The 18662-nt window shown below is 38.3% G+C and overlaps 1 protein-coding gene across 1 annotated transcript in view; it reads right to left on the reverse strand.

Annotated features, from left to right (window-relative positions):
- Positions 1-18662, reverse strand: part of LOC100471931 (cilia- and flagella-associated protein 54) — a 75379-nt gene that overhangs the window by 42291 nt on the left and 14426 nt on the right. Inside the window, exons 6-9 of the mRNA XM_034667586.1 lie at positions 13659-13802; positions 11799-11912; positions 11575-11676; positions 6502-6700 (exon numbers count right to left, since the gene is read on the reverse strand). Of these exons, the coding sequence (XP_034523477.1) occupies positions 6502-6700; positions 11575-11676; positions 11799-11912; positions 13659-13802 (559 nt within the window). The remainder of the gene's footprint in view (positions 1-6501; positions 6701-11574; positions 11677-11798; positions 11913-13658; positions 13803-18662) is intronic.

Genomic DNA, 18662 nt, shown 5'->3' on the forward strand with positions numbered 1-18662 from the left:
CAGTCAAAACTAGAGGCTCTGACGGCCAGGGTCACCGAGGCAGAGGAACGCGTTAGCGAATTGGAGGATGGGTTAGTAGAAGAAAAAACGAAAATAGAAGCTGGTCTTAAAAAAATCCACGCCCACGAATGTAGATTACGGGAGATTACTGACTCTATGAAACGATCCAATGTCAGAATCATCGGCATCCCTGAAGGGGTGGAGAAAAACAGAGGTCTAGAAGAGATATTTGAACAAATTGTAGCTGAAAACTTCCCTAATCTAGCAAGGGAAACAAGCATTCGTGTCCAAGAGGCAGAGAGGACCCCATCCAAGCTCAACCAGGACAAACCTACGCCACGGCATGTCATAGTGCAATTCGCAAATATTAGATCCAAGGATACAGTATTGAAAGCGGCCAGGGCAAAGAAATTTCTCACGTACCAAGGCAAAGGTATCAGGATTACGTCAGACCTGTCTACAGAGACCTGGAATGAGAGAAAGGCTTGGGGGGGCATTTTTAAAGCTCTTTCAGAGAAAAACATGCAGCCAAGGATCCTTTATCCAGCAAAGCTGTCATTCAGAATTGATGGAGAAATAAAGACGTTCCAAAATCGCCAATCATTAACCAATTTCGTAACCACGAAACCAGCCCTACAGGAGATATTAAGGGGGGCTCTATAAAGGTAAAAAGGCCCCAAGAGTGATACAGAGCAGCAAGTCACAACCGATACAAAGACTTTAAAGAGAAATGGCATCATTAAAATCATATCTGTCAATAATCTCTATCAATCTAAATGGCTTAAACTCTCCCATAAAACGCCACAGGGTTGCAGATTGGATAAAAAGACATGACCCATCCATTTGCTGTCTACAAGAGACTCATTTTGAACCCAAAGATGCATTCAGACTTAGAGTAAGGGGATGGAGTACCATCTTCCACGCAAATGGACCTCAAAAGAAAGCTGGAGTAGCAATTCTCATATCAGATAGACTGGATTTTAAACTAGAGGCCATAGAGAGAGATACAGAAGGGCACTATATTATTCTTAAAGGAAGTATTCAACAAGTGGATATGACAATTATTAATATATATGCCCCCAACAGGGGAGCAGCAAGATACACAAGCCAACTCTTAACCAAAATAAAGAGACATATAGATAAGAACACAGTAATAGTAGGGGACCTCAACACCCCACTATCAGAAATAGACAGAACACCCTGGCAAAAACTAAGCAAAGAATCAAAGGCTTTGAATGCCATACTCGACGAGTTGGACCTCATAGATATATATAGAACACTACACCCCAGAACCAAAGAATACTCATTCTATTCAAATGCCCATGGAACATTCTCAAGAATAGATCATGCTCTGGGACACAAAACAGGTCTCAGCCAATACCAAAAGATTGAAATTATCCCCTGCATATTCTCAGACCACAACGCTCTGAAATTGGAACTCAACCACAAGGAAAAACCTGGAAGAAACTCAAACACTTGGAGGCTAAGAACCATCCTGCTCAAGAATGACTCGATAAACCAGGAAATCAAAAAACAAATTAAACAATTTATGGAGACCAACGAGAATGAATACACAACGGTCCAAAACCTATGGGATACTGCAAAGGCAGTCCTAAGGGGGAAATACATAGCCATCCAAGCCTCACTCAAAAGAATAGAAAAATCTAAAATGCAGTTTCTATATTCTCACCTCAAGAAACTGGAACAGCAACAGAGGGACAGGCCTAACCCACTGACAAGGAAGGAGTTGACCAAGATTAGAGCAGAAATCAATGAATTAGAGACCAGAACCACAGTAGAGCAGATCAACAGGACTAGAAGCTGGTTCTTTGAGAGAATCCATAAAATTGATAGACCACTGGCAAAACTTGTCCAAAAACAAAGAGAAAGGACTGAGATTATTAAAATTATGACTGAAAAGGGAGAGGTCACGACCAGCACCATTGAAATTGCAAGGATTATTAGAAACTTTTATCAACAGCTATATGCCAAAAAACTAAACAATCTGGAAGAGATGGAGGCCTTCCTGGAAACCTATAAACTACCAAGACTGAAACAGGAAGAAATAGATTTCTTAAATAGGCCAATTAACTATGAAGAAATTGAGTCAGTGATAAACAACCTTCCAAATAATAAAACTCCAGGCCCAGACGGTTTTCCTGGGGAATTCTACCAAACATTCAAAGAAGAAATAATACCTATTCTCCTAAAGCTATTTCAAAAAATAGAAACAGAAGGAAAGCTACCAAACTCATTCTATGAGGCTAATATTACCTTGATCCCCAAACCAGGCAAAGACCCCCTCAAAAAGGAGAATTACAGACCGATTTCTCTAATGAATATGGATGCCAAAATCCTCAACAAGATCCTTGCTAATAGAATCCAACAGTACATTAAAAGGATTATCCATCATGACCAAGTGGGATTCATACCTGGGATGCAAGCATGGTTCAACACTCGCAAATCAATCAATGTGATACATCATATCAACAAGAAAAGACTCAAGAACCATATGATCCTCTCAATTGATGCAGAAAAAGCATTTGACAAAATACAGCATCCTTTCCTGATTAAAACCCTTCAGAGTGTAGGAATAGAGGGTACATTTCTCAATCTCATAAAAGCCATCTATGAAAAGCCTACTGCAAGCATTATTCTCAATGGGGAAAAGCTGGAAGCCTTTCCCTTAAGATCAGGAACACGACAAGGATGCCCACTCTCGCCACTATTATTCAACATAGTACTAGAAGTCCTTGCAACAGCAATCAGAAGACAAAAAGGGATCAAAGGTATCCAAATCGGCAAAGAAGAAGTCAAACTGTCTCTCTTTGCAGATGACATGATACTCTATATGGAAAACCCAAAGGAATCCACTCCCAAACTATTAGAAGTTATAGAACAATTCAGTAAGGTGGCAGGATACAAAATCAATGCCCAGAAATCAGTTGCATTTCTATACACGAATAACGAGACTGAAGAAAGAGAAATTAGGGAATCCATCCCATTTACAATAACACCAAAAACCATGCGTTACCTTGGAATTAACTTAACCAGAGACGTAAAGGACCTATATGCTAGAAACTATAGATCACTTTTGAAAGATATTGAGGAAGACATAAAAAGATGGAAAAATATTCCATGCTCATGGATTGGAAGAATTAACATAGTTAAAATGTCCATACTACCCAGAGCAATCTACACTTTCAATGCTATCCCGATCAAAATACCGAGGACATTTTTCAAAGAACTGGAACAAATAGTCCTTAAATTTGTATGGAACCAGAAAAGGCCCCGAATCTCCAAGGAACTGTTGAAAAGGAAAAACAAAGCTGGGGGCATCACAATGCCGGATTTCGAGCTGTACTACAAAGCTGTGATCACAAAGACAGCATGGTACTGGCACAAAAACAGACACATCGACCAATGGAACAGAATAGAGAACCCAGAAATGGACCCTCGGCTCTTTGGGCAACTAATCTTTGATAAAGCAGGAAAAAACATCCGGTGGAAAAAAGACAGTCTCTTCAATAAATGGTGCTGGGAAAATTGGACAGCTACATGCAAAAGAATGAAACTTGACCACTCTCTCACACCATACACAAAAATAAACTCCAAATGGATGAAAGACCTCAATGTGAGACAGGAATCCATCAAAATTCTAGAGGAGAACATAGGCAACAACTTCTATGACATCGGCCAGAGCAACCTTTTTCACGACACATCTCCAAAGGCAAGAGAAATAAAAGATAAAATGAACTTATGGGACTTTATCAGGATAAAGAGCTTCTGCACAGCCAAGGAAACAGTCAAAAAAACTAAGAGACAGCCCACGGAATGGGAGAATATATTTGCAAAGGACACCACAGATAAAGGACTGGTATCCAAGATCTACAAAGAACTTCTCAAACTCAATACACGAGAAACAAATAAACAAATCATAAAATGGGCAGAAGATATGAACAGACACTTTTCCAATGAAGACATACAAATGGCTAACAGACACATGAAAAAATGTTCAAAATCATTAGCCATCAGGGAAATTCAAATCAAAACCACACTGAGATACCACCTTACGCCAGTTAGAATGGCAAAGATAGACAAGGCAAGAAACAACAATTGTTGGAGAGGATGTGGAGAAAGGGGATCCCTCCTACATTGTTGGTGGGAATGCAAGTTGGTACAGCCACTCTGGAAAACAGTGTGGAGGTCCCTTAAAAAGTTAAAAATTGAACTACCCTATGACCCAGCCATTGCACTACTGGGTGTTTACCCCAAAGATACAGACGTAGTAAAGAGAAGGGCCATATGCACCCCAATGTTCATAGCTGCATTGTCCACAATAGCCAAATCATGGAAGGAGCCGAGATGCCCTTCAACAGATGACTGGATTAAGAAGCTGTGGTCCATATATACAATGGAATATTACTCAGCTATCAGAAAGAACGAATTCTCAACATTTGCTGCAACATGGACGGCACTGGAGGAGATAATGCTAAGTGAAATAAGTCAAGCAGAGAAAGACAATTATCATATGATTTCTCTCATCTATGGAACATAAGAACTAGGATGATCGGTAGGGGAAGAAAGGGATAAAGAAAGGGGGGTAATCAGAAGGGGGAGTGAAGCATGGGAGACTATGGACTCTGAGAAACAAACTGAGGGCTTCAGAGGGGAGAGGGGTGGGCGAATGGGATAGACTGGTGATGGGTAGTAAGGAGGACACATATTGCATGGTGCACTGGATGTTATACGCAACTAATGAATCATCGAACCTTGCATCAGAAACCAGGGATGTACTGTATGGTGACTAACATAATGTAATAAAAAGACATTTAAAAAAAAAAAAAGAATATACAGACTATTTACCAAAATTGACAAGTTAGGCCATAAACCACATCTCAACAATTTCAACAGTTTCAAAAAATATCAAATAGAATATGCTTTCTGACCACAATATAAGTAAACTAGAGATTAATACAAAAAACAATTAGCATATCTCCATGTTTTTTGACTCATGATGCAGGTATCAATGAAAAAAGCACAATGGGAATTTGCAAATATTCTTAACTAAATGATAATGAACGTATGATAAATCAAAACTTCAGGTACATAGCTACAGTTGCATTTAGAGAGAAATGTCTTAATACGCATATGTTAAATAAGGATAAATCCTGAAAAATCAATGATCTAAGTTTCAAGTCAATAAATTTTTAAAAATCAGCAAAGTAAACCCAAGAGAATAGAATAAGAGAAATGATAAAGAACAGAAATTAATAATATGGAAAACAAATATACAATAGAGAGGATAAACACAAATACTGCCCATGGAAAAAGACTAATGAAATTGGTAGACTCCTGATGAAACTGATGAGATGAGAGAAAAAGGCAAGCTGATCACTATCAAGAATGAAAAAGAGGAGCCCAGACACCTACAGATCTTATAAACATTAAGAAGATCATAATGAGATATTACAAACAATTTTATGAAAATTTGAAAATAGTGGATCAAAAATTGAATTTTTTCAAGGAAAGTCCTATTTACCAAACCGATAAAGATTTTTTTAATGAAAAGAAAGCCTAAGTCATTTTATATCTGTGAGAAATTTTTAATCCATAGTTAAAAACCTTTCTGCAAAGAAAATTACAGGTTCAAATGCCTTCACCAGTAAATTCAATCATAAATGTAGGAAGAAATAACATCAATCTGATACAAACTCTTTCAGATAAGAGAGAAAGAGAGTGTACTTCTCAATGCTTTATATGAGGTCAATATGACCTTGCAAGCAAAACCTAAAAAGGACATTACAAAAAAGGAAAATCTGTCTCAGGAACAGAGAAGCAAAATAATAAACATTAGCAAACAAAATCAACTAATATATCAAAAGGATAATCCTCACCTCCACATTAGATTTATTCCAAAAATATAGGGTGGTTAAAAATTAGATAAGCAATCAATGTAATTTACCAGATTAACAGAAATAAAACAGAAATATATTCAATCACCTCAATAAATCCAGAAAAGGCTTTTGATGAAATTCAACAACTATTCCCAATTAACAAACAAACAAAACTCAGCAAAACAAGAATAAAAGAAACTTCCTTAATCTGGAAAAACATCAAAATTAATGGTAAAATGTTGAAAGCTTTCCATTTGAGATCATAAATGAGACAAGGATATCTGCTATCACCACTTCCATTTCATGTTTTATTGGAGAACCTATCCAGTGCAATAAGCCAAGAAATGCAAGAAAGAAGAAATTAAAAGATTTAGAATTGGAAAGAGAAATATAATAGTCATTATTCACAGGTAAGATGATTATATACCTAAGCAAATCCAAAAGAAAATCTCAAAAATTATTTAAATTATCTGTTGAGTTTAACAAGATTGCTGAATTTAAGATCAATAAAAATTGGATATCAGTTTCTTACATGCGGAATACCATACTAAAATTTTTGTTTTTCATGTTCTACCATAATATATTGTTTTAACAAATTATTTACTTATTAAAAGTTCTTTTCCTGCCATAAACAGTTCTGAGACAACATCACGAATTTCTACTTCATCTGTAACAATAGGTCCAGTTTGTAGCGTGCGCCTATTTGAATCAGAAAGAGCTTCTAAGACAGCCAGAAACCGCGATGCAGTGCTATCAAACATCTCATCCAACAGCCGCTCTGTGACGGTGCGTGGCCACGGCAACTGGAATTAAAAATAAACAAAACAGACCAAAACCAAAGTCCACTTTTTTAAAGTTCTACAATGTTTACTATTACAAGCAAAGATAAGGCATGCTTCATTAATGCTAAAAGAGAGAGAGGCTGGCCTATCAATGAGATGGCTGCTTTTATGGTGCTCATTTTTGAGATGTTTCTCCAGACTCCATTAAAGTTTATGTCATGACACCATTACATCAAAGACTGCTATTTCTTTATGTTCATGCTTCCAAGGCAGCATTAAAAGGCTGTTTATTACTGTCTTTTTATCAGGGCAACATCAATCTCCACATGCTTTGTGTTACCTTAATTACAGCCTTCAGGAACTGATACTCAAACTTTGGTTGCCTAGGAATCTCTCAGGAGTGCTTTTTAGATTCACAGACCAAATCGTGAGATTCAGTGGGTCTAGGTGGGGCACTTTTCATAAGCACCACAGGAAATTCTAATGCAGAAGGTCCTAAACCCAAATTTGAAACAATATTTTACAGTATAAATAGCTGGTCTTGTGGTAGTTAATGAACAAAGAATTGACCAGCTGTATGCTAATATGCTGACGACTGTTAGAGACCTGTATGAATTCCCAGCCACTGGGCTTTCTATCATCCCATAATGACTCCCCCCCCCCGCCCCGCCCACCCGCCTATGACTTGACTCTACACTATTTTTCTGACAACTGATCTGTTCTCTGTATTTAGATTACCAGTAAATAAGAGAAGTAGATCTGGCCAGCTTTTCTAGAATCCATGTTAGAAGATACCCATCATATTCCCCATGATTCCCCTGCTTCTCTCCTCTTCTCAGGGCAAAGTCAGAAAGACAGAAAAACATAAACAGGGTTAAAGCTGCTTTGGACTATTTTTCCCCAAATACCAACTTCTCTACTCATTAGCTTCTATGCCTTTTCAATCCATAGGTTAACTGATAGCGTTAAAAACCTCAATAAACTTGAACTTCATGCCCTAGCCTCTCTTTACAAACAGAGGTTAAGGGTTTCTTCCAAGATTTTTACTGTAGGTTAAAACAGAGCTTTTAAAAATTATACTTAAAAGCATAATAAACTTTCTAATAATTAGAAGTATTCAAAATGAAATTATAAAAACCAAAGATTATACATTGTTTTTAGAAATACCATAGAAAAACTAGCAAAGAGTGAAATAGAATATTTATGAGAGCTGTAGATGAATACCAAGTAAAAGATTTTAAAATATAAATATTTAAAAGATCTATAAAAAATATTAAAGGCAATAAAAAACAATGGGTTGCCAAGCATGACAAGCAAGATATTAATGTTTATAAAAATGATGAGCTCATTCAAATATATTTTTTTATAAAGATTTTATTTATTCATTTGAGAGAGAGAGAGAGAGACAGCCAGTGAGAAAGGGAACACAAGCAGGGGGAGTAGGAGAGGAAGAAGCAGGCTCCCAGCAGAAGAGCCTGATGTGGGGCTCGACCCCAGAACGCCAGGATCACGCCCTGAGACGAAGGCAAACGCTTAACGACTGAGCCACCCAGGCACCCCTCAAGTATATTTTAAAAATTAATCGCTAGGAGATAAATGGTCAAAAACTATGGAAGATAAAATTCACAGAAAAAGGAAATAAAAGAGTAAACAGAAATATAAGGGAAAGTTGGATCAAAGAAATAGCTAAAATGACAAGCCATTTTATAAAAACTGAATTATTAAAAAAAAATAAAGAGGGATACCTGGGTGGCTCAGTCAGTTAAGCATCTGACTCTTGATTTAAGCTGACATCATGATCTCGGGGTCGTGGGATTAAGTCCCGAGTCAAGCTCTGTGTTCAGTGCAGTCTGCTCTAGATTCTCCCTCTCCCTCTGACCCTCCGTCTGCTCGCGCTCTTTCTATCTCTCTCTCAAATAAATAAATAATGATCTTTTTTTAAAAAAATAATAGCGAAATGATAACAACTTGTAGTGAAATTGGTACATGCAGGCTGTACCTTGCATAGCTATTTCAGAAATCAATTTGGGAATATATATCAAGAGAAATAAAAGTGCTTGTATCCTTTGATTCAAACGTTACACCTTGAATTTTGTCCACAGGAAATTTTTAAAAATAGTATATTGAAGCTGTTGATTACTTCAATATTTAGAATAACAAAGAACTAGAACCAACTAAAATTTTAAATAGTAATAAAAATATTTGACAAGTTATGGTACAAATACTGCACAGAGTATGTTAGACCATCTTTAAAAACATCAGGATGGTGAGAAGCTAAGTGACATGATCCAACTAGTCTGCTCCACTTCTAAATACTATGGTTTCTATGCCATCTACTCCATGAGATGTATTATGTTAATTCTCCAACATAATATACCTAGCCCAGTCAAGCTTAATTTCTCACTGTCCCCCATAAACAGGAGTTTGCTCCTGTTTCCAAGCTATGATAGTGCTTTGGTCCTGTACTTAGAATGTTTTATCCTCTCTTCCCTATCCACTCAAATCCTGCTCTTTATTCCAAGGCCATTCAAAAAGACAGAACTGTGACTTTGCTTTTCTATATTCCACCATACTTGTAACCACAGCAGGCATTTGATACATCGTGTTAAATGAATGAATGAAAATACATAATACAAAACATACATAATAGTAATACATAATAGTAATAGCTAATATTCCTGAGGACCTACTACATGCCAGAAACATTCTAAGGGCTTTACACGTAATTCATTTAACCATTATTTCCTTCTTAATACTTACCACAAACTACAATTACTATACTTATTTATTATGTAATTTCTCCACTAGAAATGTAAATCCTATCTATCTTGTTCATATAGCAGGTACTTTTAAATATGTACTGAATGAACCACTAAACAATCATTAGGAGTATGGATTAGTAGTCCTTTAAAGGAATCCTTTGAAACTCAAAATGATTAACTGTGAGTTCACAATGGACTTACAAATTCAGAAATGTTCTATAAAATAGATTTAACACGTACTGAAATTACTTTCGTTTGCATACACATAATAAAATTATTTCATACATATAAAGCAGAATAGTCTCAAAGTATGTCAAGGTAATATACTATAACTTTATAAAAAGTGTATGTTGACTATTCGCTATAGATACTACTATTCGCTATAGATACTACCAACTAAATAATTACAACTTTTTCTAAAAAGATATACCACCAGACCTTTCCATAAAATAATTATCTTAAAGGAAACCAGAAATAAATGTGTTTTTAATGTCATGCTATCTGGAATTTAAAATGTTTTTCTTTGAATATATATTTAATTTTTATAGAAGGATGATTAGAAATCATAATAATATGCTATTAATGACAGTCTTGCAGCTTTGGATACTTAAATTTGGTTTGCTTGGAGGAAAAAAAAAATGCTAGTCAGAAAAAACCTACCCCTTGCTCTCTTACAAATGCTATAGAGCGTTACTACTCAATAATACCAGATGCAGGCAGTTCCACAGCTCATCCAAGGAATTATCTATGATCGGGCAAGTCACCACCCCTACTGATTATCCACCACTGGTCGGTAAGGTATGATTTTAAAAGGATGTATGACATGTACCTCTGGGCTCAGTAGTCAACATACCATAGTCACACTAAGTAGCAATAGAAAGCTACCATGCCCAAATTTTTGTGTTTAGATATTATGATTTATTTTAGAGAAAAGAAAAATAATTTCTCCTAAATGTTATAAGAAGAAACGAGTGAAGGGAGCAGCAGTGATTGGAGTAATGAGAAAGCACTGGACCAGAGTCCTAGGGTCTAGTTGCAACATTGCCAGCAGCTGCCTTTGTGACCTTGAGGCCATTATTTAAATACTCTGGGCTTTATTTTCCCATATGTAATAGGACGGGACTGAACCAGATAATTTCTTAAATGTCTTCCAGATTCTGAAATTCTACTACTCTCCTATCCAAAACTGCTCATCTTCCCCTTTACTTTCATTTTCGGTCCTTACAAAGAAATTCACAGAAGAATTTAAAGCCATCTAGAATAGTCAGGGAAAGCTTCAAAGAAAAAACAGAACTGGGCCTTAAGGGATACTGAGATTCAGAAAGGCAAGGGCAAGAGGACAAGACGGGGGAAGAAAGGGACAAGACGGGGGGAGAAAGGGCAGGGGACCCCAGAAGGCATAACTATGTCCCAGTCTTCCTCCCTGATAGCCCTTAGTGCTGCTGGCCAAACACGCCTGTGGCCAGGAGAGCTGTATGACGAGTTTTGACATGTGAGAAAAGACTGCTGTCCCTTCCATGCTGGGCGTTACTGCCTACACAAGATTATCCAGAGCTTTCTCAAATCCCCTACAGCAGAACAACCAGCAATTTTCAAAATGAGGGCTTCTCCTCCATCTGGCCCTGAGCATCGGTCATGAGCAGAGCCCCCTGTGAACTATCATAACTATGATGCCAGTGGGAAATAAAAGTCGTTTTAAGCCAGTGAGATATGGGGGTTGTTTTTGCTACAGTGTAGCCTAGTTCCTAAACATTCCCAAGGGTGAAGTCTGAAGCTGAGGAGAGAAAGCGCCTCCACCTTCTCTCCAATCTCAAAGCCCACTAAGCTGACGCCAAGCAGTCAAAGACAAAGGCCTCGTGGCACCACTCAAGGTCCGCATGTGAACCGTTCCCAGGCTCTTCTTCTGCAACTTGCCCTTTAAGTTTACAAAAGTGGGATGTGGGACAGTATAAAAGCTTTAAGAAAGGGATGGAGTGAGGCTGGGTTCAAAGTGGGAAGGCATTCCTCTATTTTGCCATTGGTGCAGAGAACAGGGGACAGGAATTAATACCGAGTGACCAGGCTTCAAAGACGGAGGTATAACACAAATATTCCGCCAAAAGAATATGAACAAGAGGACATTCTTAGACTTACAGTTTGAGCTTCCCTCAGGTTAACTCTTATCTTTGGCCTAAAGAAACTTTTGTTTTTTCTTCTAGATTCAAACACTCCTCTTTTGAAGATCATCACTGCCATCTGTCTCAAAAAAAGAATTATATATGAGGTAACAATAGGATGCACGTCTCAACCACTAATATTAAGTATTTAATCAACTATATAGTGCAGTAAATTTGTTTTATTTCATGAAATTTTTATACCTTTATTGTGGCCTCTCTATAATGTCTTCTGGATTCTTCCTGTGATTGTGAGGAACTCATTAATTCCAGTTGCCTTAACTCATCGATTTTAGCTAAAGCACGCCGAGCAAATGCCTGTATGCGATTAAAATAAATTTAATTCATAATAAGTGAGACTATAGTGATTAAAAATGTATCAAGACAGCATGTTTTATTCTCCCAGATATTTGATTTAATTGGTGAATTAAACTCTAGGTTGATGCTAACTCCTTATAACACTGTAACTACCCATCGATCATTTCCTACAAGCATCCCAAAATTCTGCAGGTCTAAAGTTAATAAGCTGTCAGATACGCTAACTTTATGAATCAAGAAAATCAAAAGAGTAAGAAAAGCCAAATTCTGCAGCTTCAAATAGATGATCACTTATCTGGCATTGCGCACACGTGTGCATGCACGCATGCATGCACACACACACACACCCCTCCACGAACTGACCTTCTTACTAAAGCATCCTGTACTATCTAGTCAACTGTTCACTTTGCCCATAATTGTGAGGTCCTCATAGGGTCTTATATATTTTTCTATCTCTAGTACCCAGCATATAGGAAGTATTTACTAATATCTGAGGACAAAAAGGATGGATGGATGGATGGATGGATGGATAGATGGAAGGAAGGAAGGAAGGAAGGAAGGAAGGAAGGAAGGAAGGAAGGAAGACCTGCTTACTTAATCAGATCACCATGATTATGATTCTCTACAGATCAATTTACGTCATTTATTTTATCATTTCTTTGAATGGTATAATTTATAATTTTTCATGAAGATGCTTCTAGACATAATAAATACATGAAGGGTTAAATTTTCCAATAAGGAAGAATTCCAGTAGGAATCAACTAGGCCAAATTGTGTATATGTTCCATGCCCTGACAATTTTAATAGCGAAAGAAACATGCCACCACTAGTACGCCATAACTAACCGTACATGCATGGTGAGTAGTCTCTAGAATGTACCCTGGGCTAGAAAATGTACCCCCCAAGGGTCGTATTATGCTATTCAAGATGAGCCACTACCATCCAACCCTTCAGAAGCAGTTGAGCAGGAACATAAAATGTAAAGAAGCCGCTAACCAGCCCGATGGTTGTGAACAGGATACGAAAAGAAGATTTGTACAACTGTGAAGGCTCTGTCCTGCACAAGACTTCCAGCCAAGAGGTTGAGCAGGGGTGGCAATCCAGCCCCCACTGCACTCCCCAGACCATGCACTCTGGTGTGCAGGGATGTGCTGGCCTAACAGAAGGGGCGCCTGCTTCTGATTCTCACCAAGCCCTCATCCACTGACAAGCCAGGTGCCACGTACTGTAGAGAGGGTGCCTTTTTTCAAAGACACAGAGGTACCATATATGCTAATAGAAACCCCTAACAGCTAAGTTACATTTCAAGTATTCAGTCTAAGAGATACACAGGAAAAGAAGAAAAACAAGAAATAAAGTGTGTTAAACAAATGGCAGCAGGAAGCAGAGAAAAGCAAGACAAAGGGACTGCAGGGGGAATGGAATATAAAACTAAACAAGGAAGGAAAGTAACTTGTATCCAAGCATCCAATGAGGAGGTAAGATATCCGAAATCTTGTTCAGAAAAGGGGCAGAGGAGGTGGAAGTGAACGGAGAAGGAGAGAGCAGAATGTAGAACAAGAGATCAACAGAATGGAGAAGCCAAGCACATTTCTGCAAATAAACCCTGGGACTTGTATCTTTGCGCCAGTGCAATTCTTTGGGTTTCGTTTGTCATTTTAGTTTGTGTTGCTGGGCATCTGAAGAAGAAAATGCGAATAACTTGTATTTTTAATACTGGAATCCTAAGAATGAAAAGCGGCCCACCTCTCCATGAATGCCAGCTTGGCAGTCATAGTAGCACTGGCAGACGGCAGTGTAAAGAGTAGCTCTCCATGTCAAGTACCTGACAGACAGGAGCGGCACCGAGAACTCCATACACGTGCTGGCCCACAGGAGGTACTCTAAGGCCTGAGGGAGAAAGAGCACACTTGAATGTATTTTCATTTTAAGCTAACAAGGATGATTTCTATCTAATATAACCAAATTATAAGCTGTGAGCACAAGCTGCTGACTGCTTAAACCAAAAATACCATAAATAGTGAGTCAAGAGAAAACAAGCATAACTCAAAATCTTGAGTCAGTTATTTTATTTTATTTTGTTAAAGATTTTATTTATTTATTTGACAGAGATAGAGACAGCCAGCGAGAGAGGGAACACAAGCAGGGGGAGTGGGAGAGGAAGAAACAGGTTCATAGCGGAGGAGCCTGATGTGGGGCCCAATCCCAGAACACCGGGATCACGCCCTGAGCCGAAGGCAGATGCTTAACCGCTGTGCCACCCAGGCGCCCCTCAAGTTAGTTATTTTAGAATGTCTTTCTTCTTAGCTCCTAAAGTGCTCTGAACTCAGATGGTTTTTATTAATATCTGTCAAGTCTCCACAGCAATGTAGGAGATAATTTACGTATATGTTTCTATACCATCATATCTATGTTACATCCAATTCCATTAATATGCTCACATGGGTGTGATTCCAAAGCTAGACCCTAATCTCTTTGAAAACAAGAATGGTGCTTTGTTATTATGTCACCAGCACCTGAAAGAGTCCCAGGTACGTAGCAGATATCCCCAAGTGCTATTAAATTAATTCAGTGGACAACTTAAAGTCAGCAGAACCAACACAGGAGAGCTAACAAGTCTTTGAGATTCTCAAGAAAATAATGATAATAAACTTGGACAACAGAATAAAGTCCTTCTTCCAATAACAAATTCGGCCTTCAATAATTGAGGAAGTAATTAAGGAAAAAATATGTCTGTAATAGTCAACTCTTGAAAAGGCAAATCATCAAAATGATCCAGGAGCTTCATATGCAGAAAGCAAACCCACCAGACACGTAGCATTTAATAGTAAAGATAGATAAAACACTGATAACATTCAGACCCTATTATCATCTCTGGAGCCTTCAAAGACAGTACATACAACACATGTGCAAGCAGCTCAGCTTTCTCATCTAAGAGAAAGAAACCTGAAAGGCCAGAATTCTCCACTGTCTAGTTAGTTTTGATTCTGGAGGAAAAGAGAGTGCTGGAATTAAAGCAGAGTTTGACACAGAATTGTAATATTCTTTGCTAACAATTAAGCTCATCCCACCAGAATGTAAAGTCACCTAGGAAAGGGACTCTGTCTGTCCTGTGCACCACCATATCCCCATCTCCTCAAACCATCTGGCATGTCATGGTAAATATTACATAAATATGTGTTGACTGACTGACCTTCATTAAAAATCTCCAGTTAGTGGTGCTAAATATGAAACCATGTCAAGTAATCATAGAATCCACGGGCTGAAAGTCAATCTAAGTTTATCCCCACCAGTATCACTGGCACCATCACCACAGATCCTATACTTTCCCTGTCCAAGAGTTCTCACCTCTAGTAACAAGGAACATGCCACGTGGCATCAGAAGACAATTCTAAAACATGAAAAGTGCTTCCTTAATCTGAAATGCAATCCACCTTGATATACCTCCAGTGCACTGGTCCTAGTTATGCCTTCTGGAATAACAGAAAACCACCCCAAGCCCACTTCCAACATACAGCCTTCCACAAATCGTAAAACACCTATGCATCCTGTCTTCTCCCCCATCTCTCTCTCCAAGATAAACATCCCTAGGCGCTTTTACATCTCCTAGGACTGCACTTCCCTTCTCCATCATGGTTAGTCTCCTGCGGTCTTGCTCCAGGTTGCCAATGTCCTTTAGAATGCATGACTTCTCCTCAGTAAAATGAAACTTTCAGTCCCTGGTTCTGGACACTACATCTTTACTAAGTGGGCCCAGGGTTACTTTATTGCCACTGTTGTTGTTTTTGTTGTTGTTGTTGTTGTTGTTGTTGTTTGCAAAACTCGCCGCACTGTGAACTGAGGTGGAATCAACAGTCATCCAAAAGAGTTTTCTCACCTTTGTCGCACAAAAATCCTATCGTAGATTTTTGCGGGGGTATAGGACCAAACTGTGTATAAATTTTCCCCCTTTAAATTCACATATCTTTTCAAAACCCCTTGGGATCCCTGATATTAGAAATTTCACATTTCAAAATAAAAACAGCTTTAGTCACCAATTGCTTGTATTATATTTAGGTTCATATTCAGCCTTAGAATAAAAGACCCCAATCACATATTTTAGTGCCAGAAGGGACCTAAATGTAACCCAATCTAACTCCTAGAGGCTAAACTGCTTGTAAGCAACAGATCAGGGGCTGGAATTCAGGTCTTTGGACTCCCAAGTACAGCAGCATTCTTTCCACTACATGAGGAAGCCTTGACAAAGGGGAGGGGGGTCTGAAAACCCATCATTCCACTTAGGGATCTGAAAACCCATCAGGTTTAAAGATGAAAAAGCCATTTCTGAAACAACAACAACAACACAACAAAACAAATCTTAATTTGTAGCCTTTTTTCTTGCCCCTAAAAGCTTGGAAGAACAATTTCTATTAATTAAAAAAAAAAGGTGATGGGATTTCAGTTAACTGTTGTCTTGATAGGGGAAAAAATTTTTGAAAAACCCAGTTGTAAGAGCCCAGCAAGAGCATGACTCAGGTGTCGAGTAGGGAACACACACACACACACGATTAATCAGCTCAGCCACGGGATGGCACTGCAGCATCATTTATGTCAGCTCATAGGCTGAAAACAACACTGAGAGGCATTTCCAAGTTTGGATTTGAAGTTTATGTAATGGTACATGGAATAATTTGACAATAATTGTTCAAGCCACAAAATTTTACTAAACTATTTCAGTGCTATAGTAAAATGAAACAGAAATCAATTTTTTAAGAATGACTAGATTCTACCATATTTTCTAATGTTTGCTGAGTACCATGCTAGTTTTAAATGCCTCAGAAGAAACTACAGATTAAACCATAAGTGAAAGACAAGTTGTCATATGTCTTTAGGAAAAGAGGCTTCAGAAATCTGGCCTCCCTCCACTCCCTAAGGTTATGCTGGTGACCTGTCTGAGCACGAAGGTAAGTGTTTCCCATCTGGGGAAAAGTTCGTGGTCAGTCCTGATCTTCAAGACATCTTCAGGAATAGAGTCATGTCAAAAACTATTAACCTTCCTACATGGCTCCTCCATTTGAGTAGGTGAACCAAATAGGATGGGTCATGACAGGATTAAATTTAGTCAACAGGCATGCATTACTCTAATGGTGCTGAGAGGCAGTATAGTGTAGCACTGGCCTCAACCACACCTCTCTGTGAGACATTGAGCCTCAGCTTCCCCATCCTTAAGATGAAGGTAATAAAAGCACCTTTCTCAAAGTGGTGGTATGAGGATTAATGAGATAATATGTGAAGAAAGTGCTTAGTAGCATACCTGATAATTGGTAGGCATTCTTTCAACAAATGATGAAAATGTTAGTCCCCACCTCATAAGGCTATACTGAGCATTATATATGCAAAGCCTCTTCACACAATACCTAATATATAGTAGGGACTCAACAATAATAACAAATGGTAGCCATTATGTCTAGATCCTGTAGGAATAGGAGTTTAGATTGCTCTAGGATGACACCAGGAAATGCCCGAGGATCCTATGTCTGTTTCTCTTTCTATTGTATGCTACAACAGACTCAAATTCTAAAACTGCTACAGAATCGGGATCCCTCATACCCAGAAGCGCTCAGATGTGGTTGGACCTCCAAGGGCTTGTCCCCATTAAATGGACCCATCAAGTTCATTTATAGCCTCAGCTCAGGAATCAACTCACCAGCTGAGGGCTTGGGAATCCCTGGGTGAAAACTATTAATTTCCTTGAAATTTATTACAGTAAACGAACTGAAAGAATCTCATTCCAATCTTCAAGTGCCAACTGTACAACCACCCACCACCCCAAAATTCTTGCATCACTCACTCCCCCCACTGCTATCCCACAGGACTGGGACCATAGAACTATCCTCCTTCTGCCCTTATTTTGTCAGACAAAAGCCAAGTTCAATAAGGGAGAGAGGAGATGTCTTATGTAGGATCTAAATAAGAAGTTATTTTAAGATGACTATCACATTAAACTAAAATTCTCTCAGCATTAATAAGCACAAACACTAACAGTTAAATTTTGGCACAGATATCTCTGCCCTTCGAGGCTTTGGCAGATAAATGCTATAGCAGACCAAACTATGATGGCTCTGTGCAGCAGTATTTGTTGGCTACAACAAGTGCAACAGGAGTATGCAAATTCTCTTCAGGAAATCATCTGGAACTGAATGTAGAATTGTTGGAATAGTGTGTAGGCCACATTTACATTATTCATGAGACAATCTCCCCTCATTTTAATTTACATTCAAAACACTGGCACAGAGCTTGCTCAAGTCACGTCAGTAATAGAGCTTTTAAATGTGAGGAACAAAACAGAGAGAGAACACATAATTAATGTTATGCATCGAGCATGCAAGTATCTTTGCTTCCATTTTTATTTTTTAAGCATTGTCAAATGTTAAGATACTAGGCTATATTTTGAGGAAATAAGAAAAAAAAAGAATCTGCACTGAGTGTTAGAATATTCAGCATAAGGTTTTACATGCAGTAAAAAAATAAATAAATAAAGCAGTAATGTTTCAGATACCAGAAACAATTCAAGCATGCTCTCAATGGAAGTGTATTTTCCCTTCTTGGCCTATATGCCAATGACTGGACATTGACACACGGAATAAATAGGTCTCCTACAGACAAAACTGCTACCAACATTGAAGGGAAGTGTCAGCCACTTCCTCAAGCTAAAACTGAGCAGTAAGTACTAGTAAGTATGAATCTTCTTGTAAAATAAAGGCCCCTTGC

The sequence above is a fragment of the Ailuropoda melanoleuca genome, chromosome 8, assembly GCF_002007445.2.
Source record: "Ailuropoda melanoleuca isolate Jingjing chromosome 8, ASM200744v2, whole genome shotgun sequence".
NCBI lineage: Eukaryota > Metazoa > Chordata > Mammalia > Carnivora > Ursidae > Ailuropoda > Ailuropoda melanoleuca.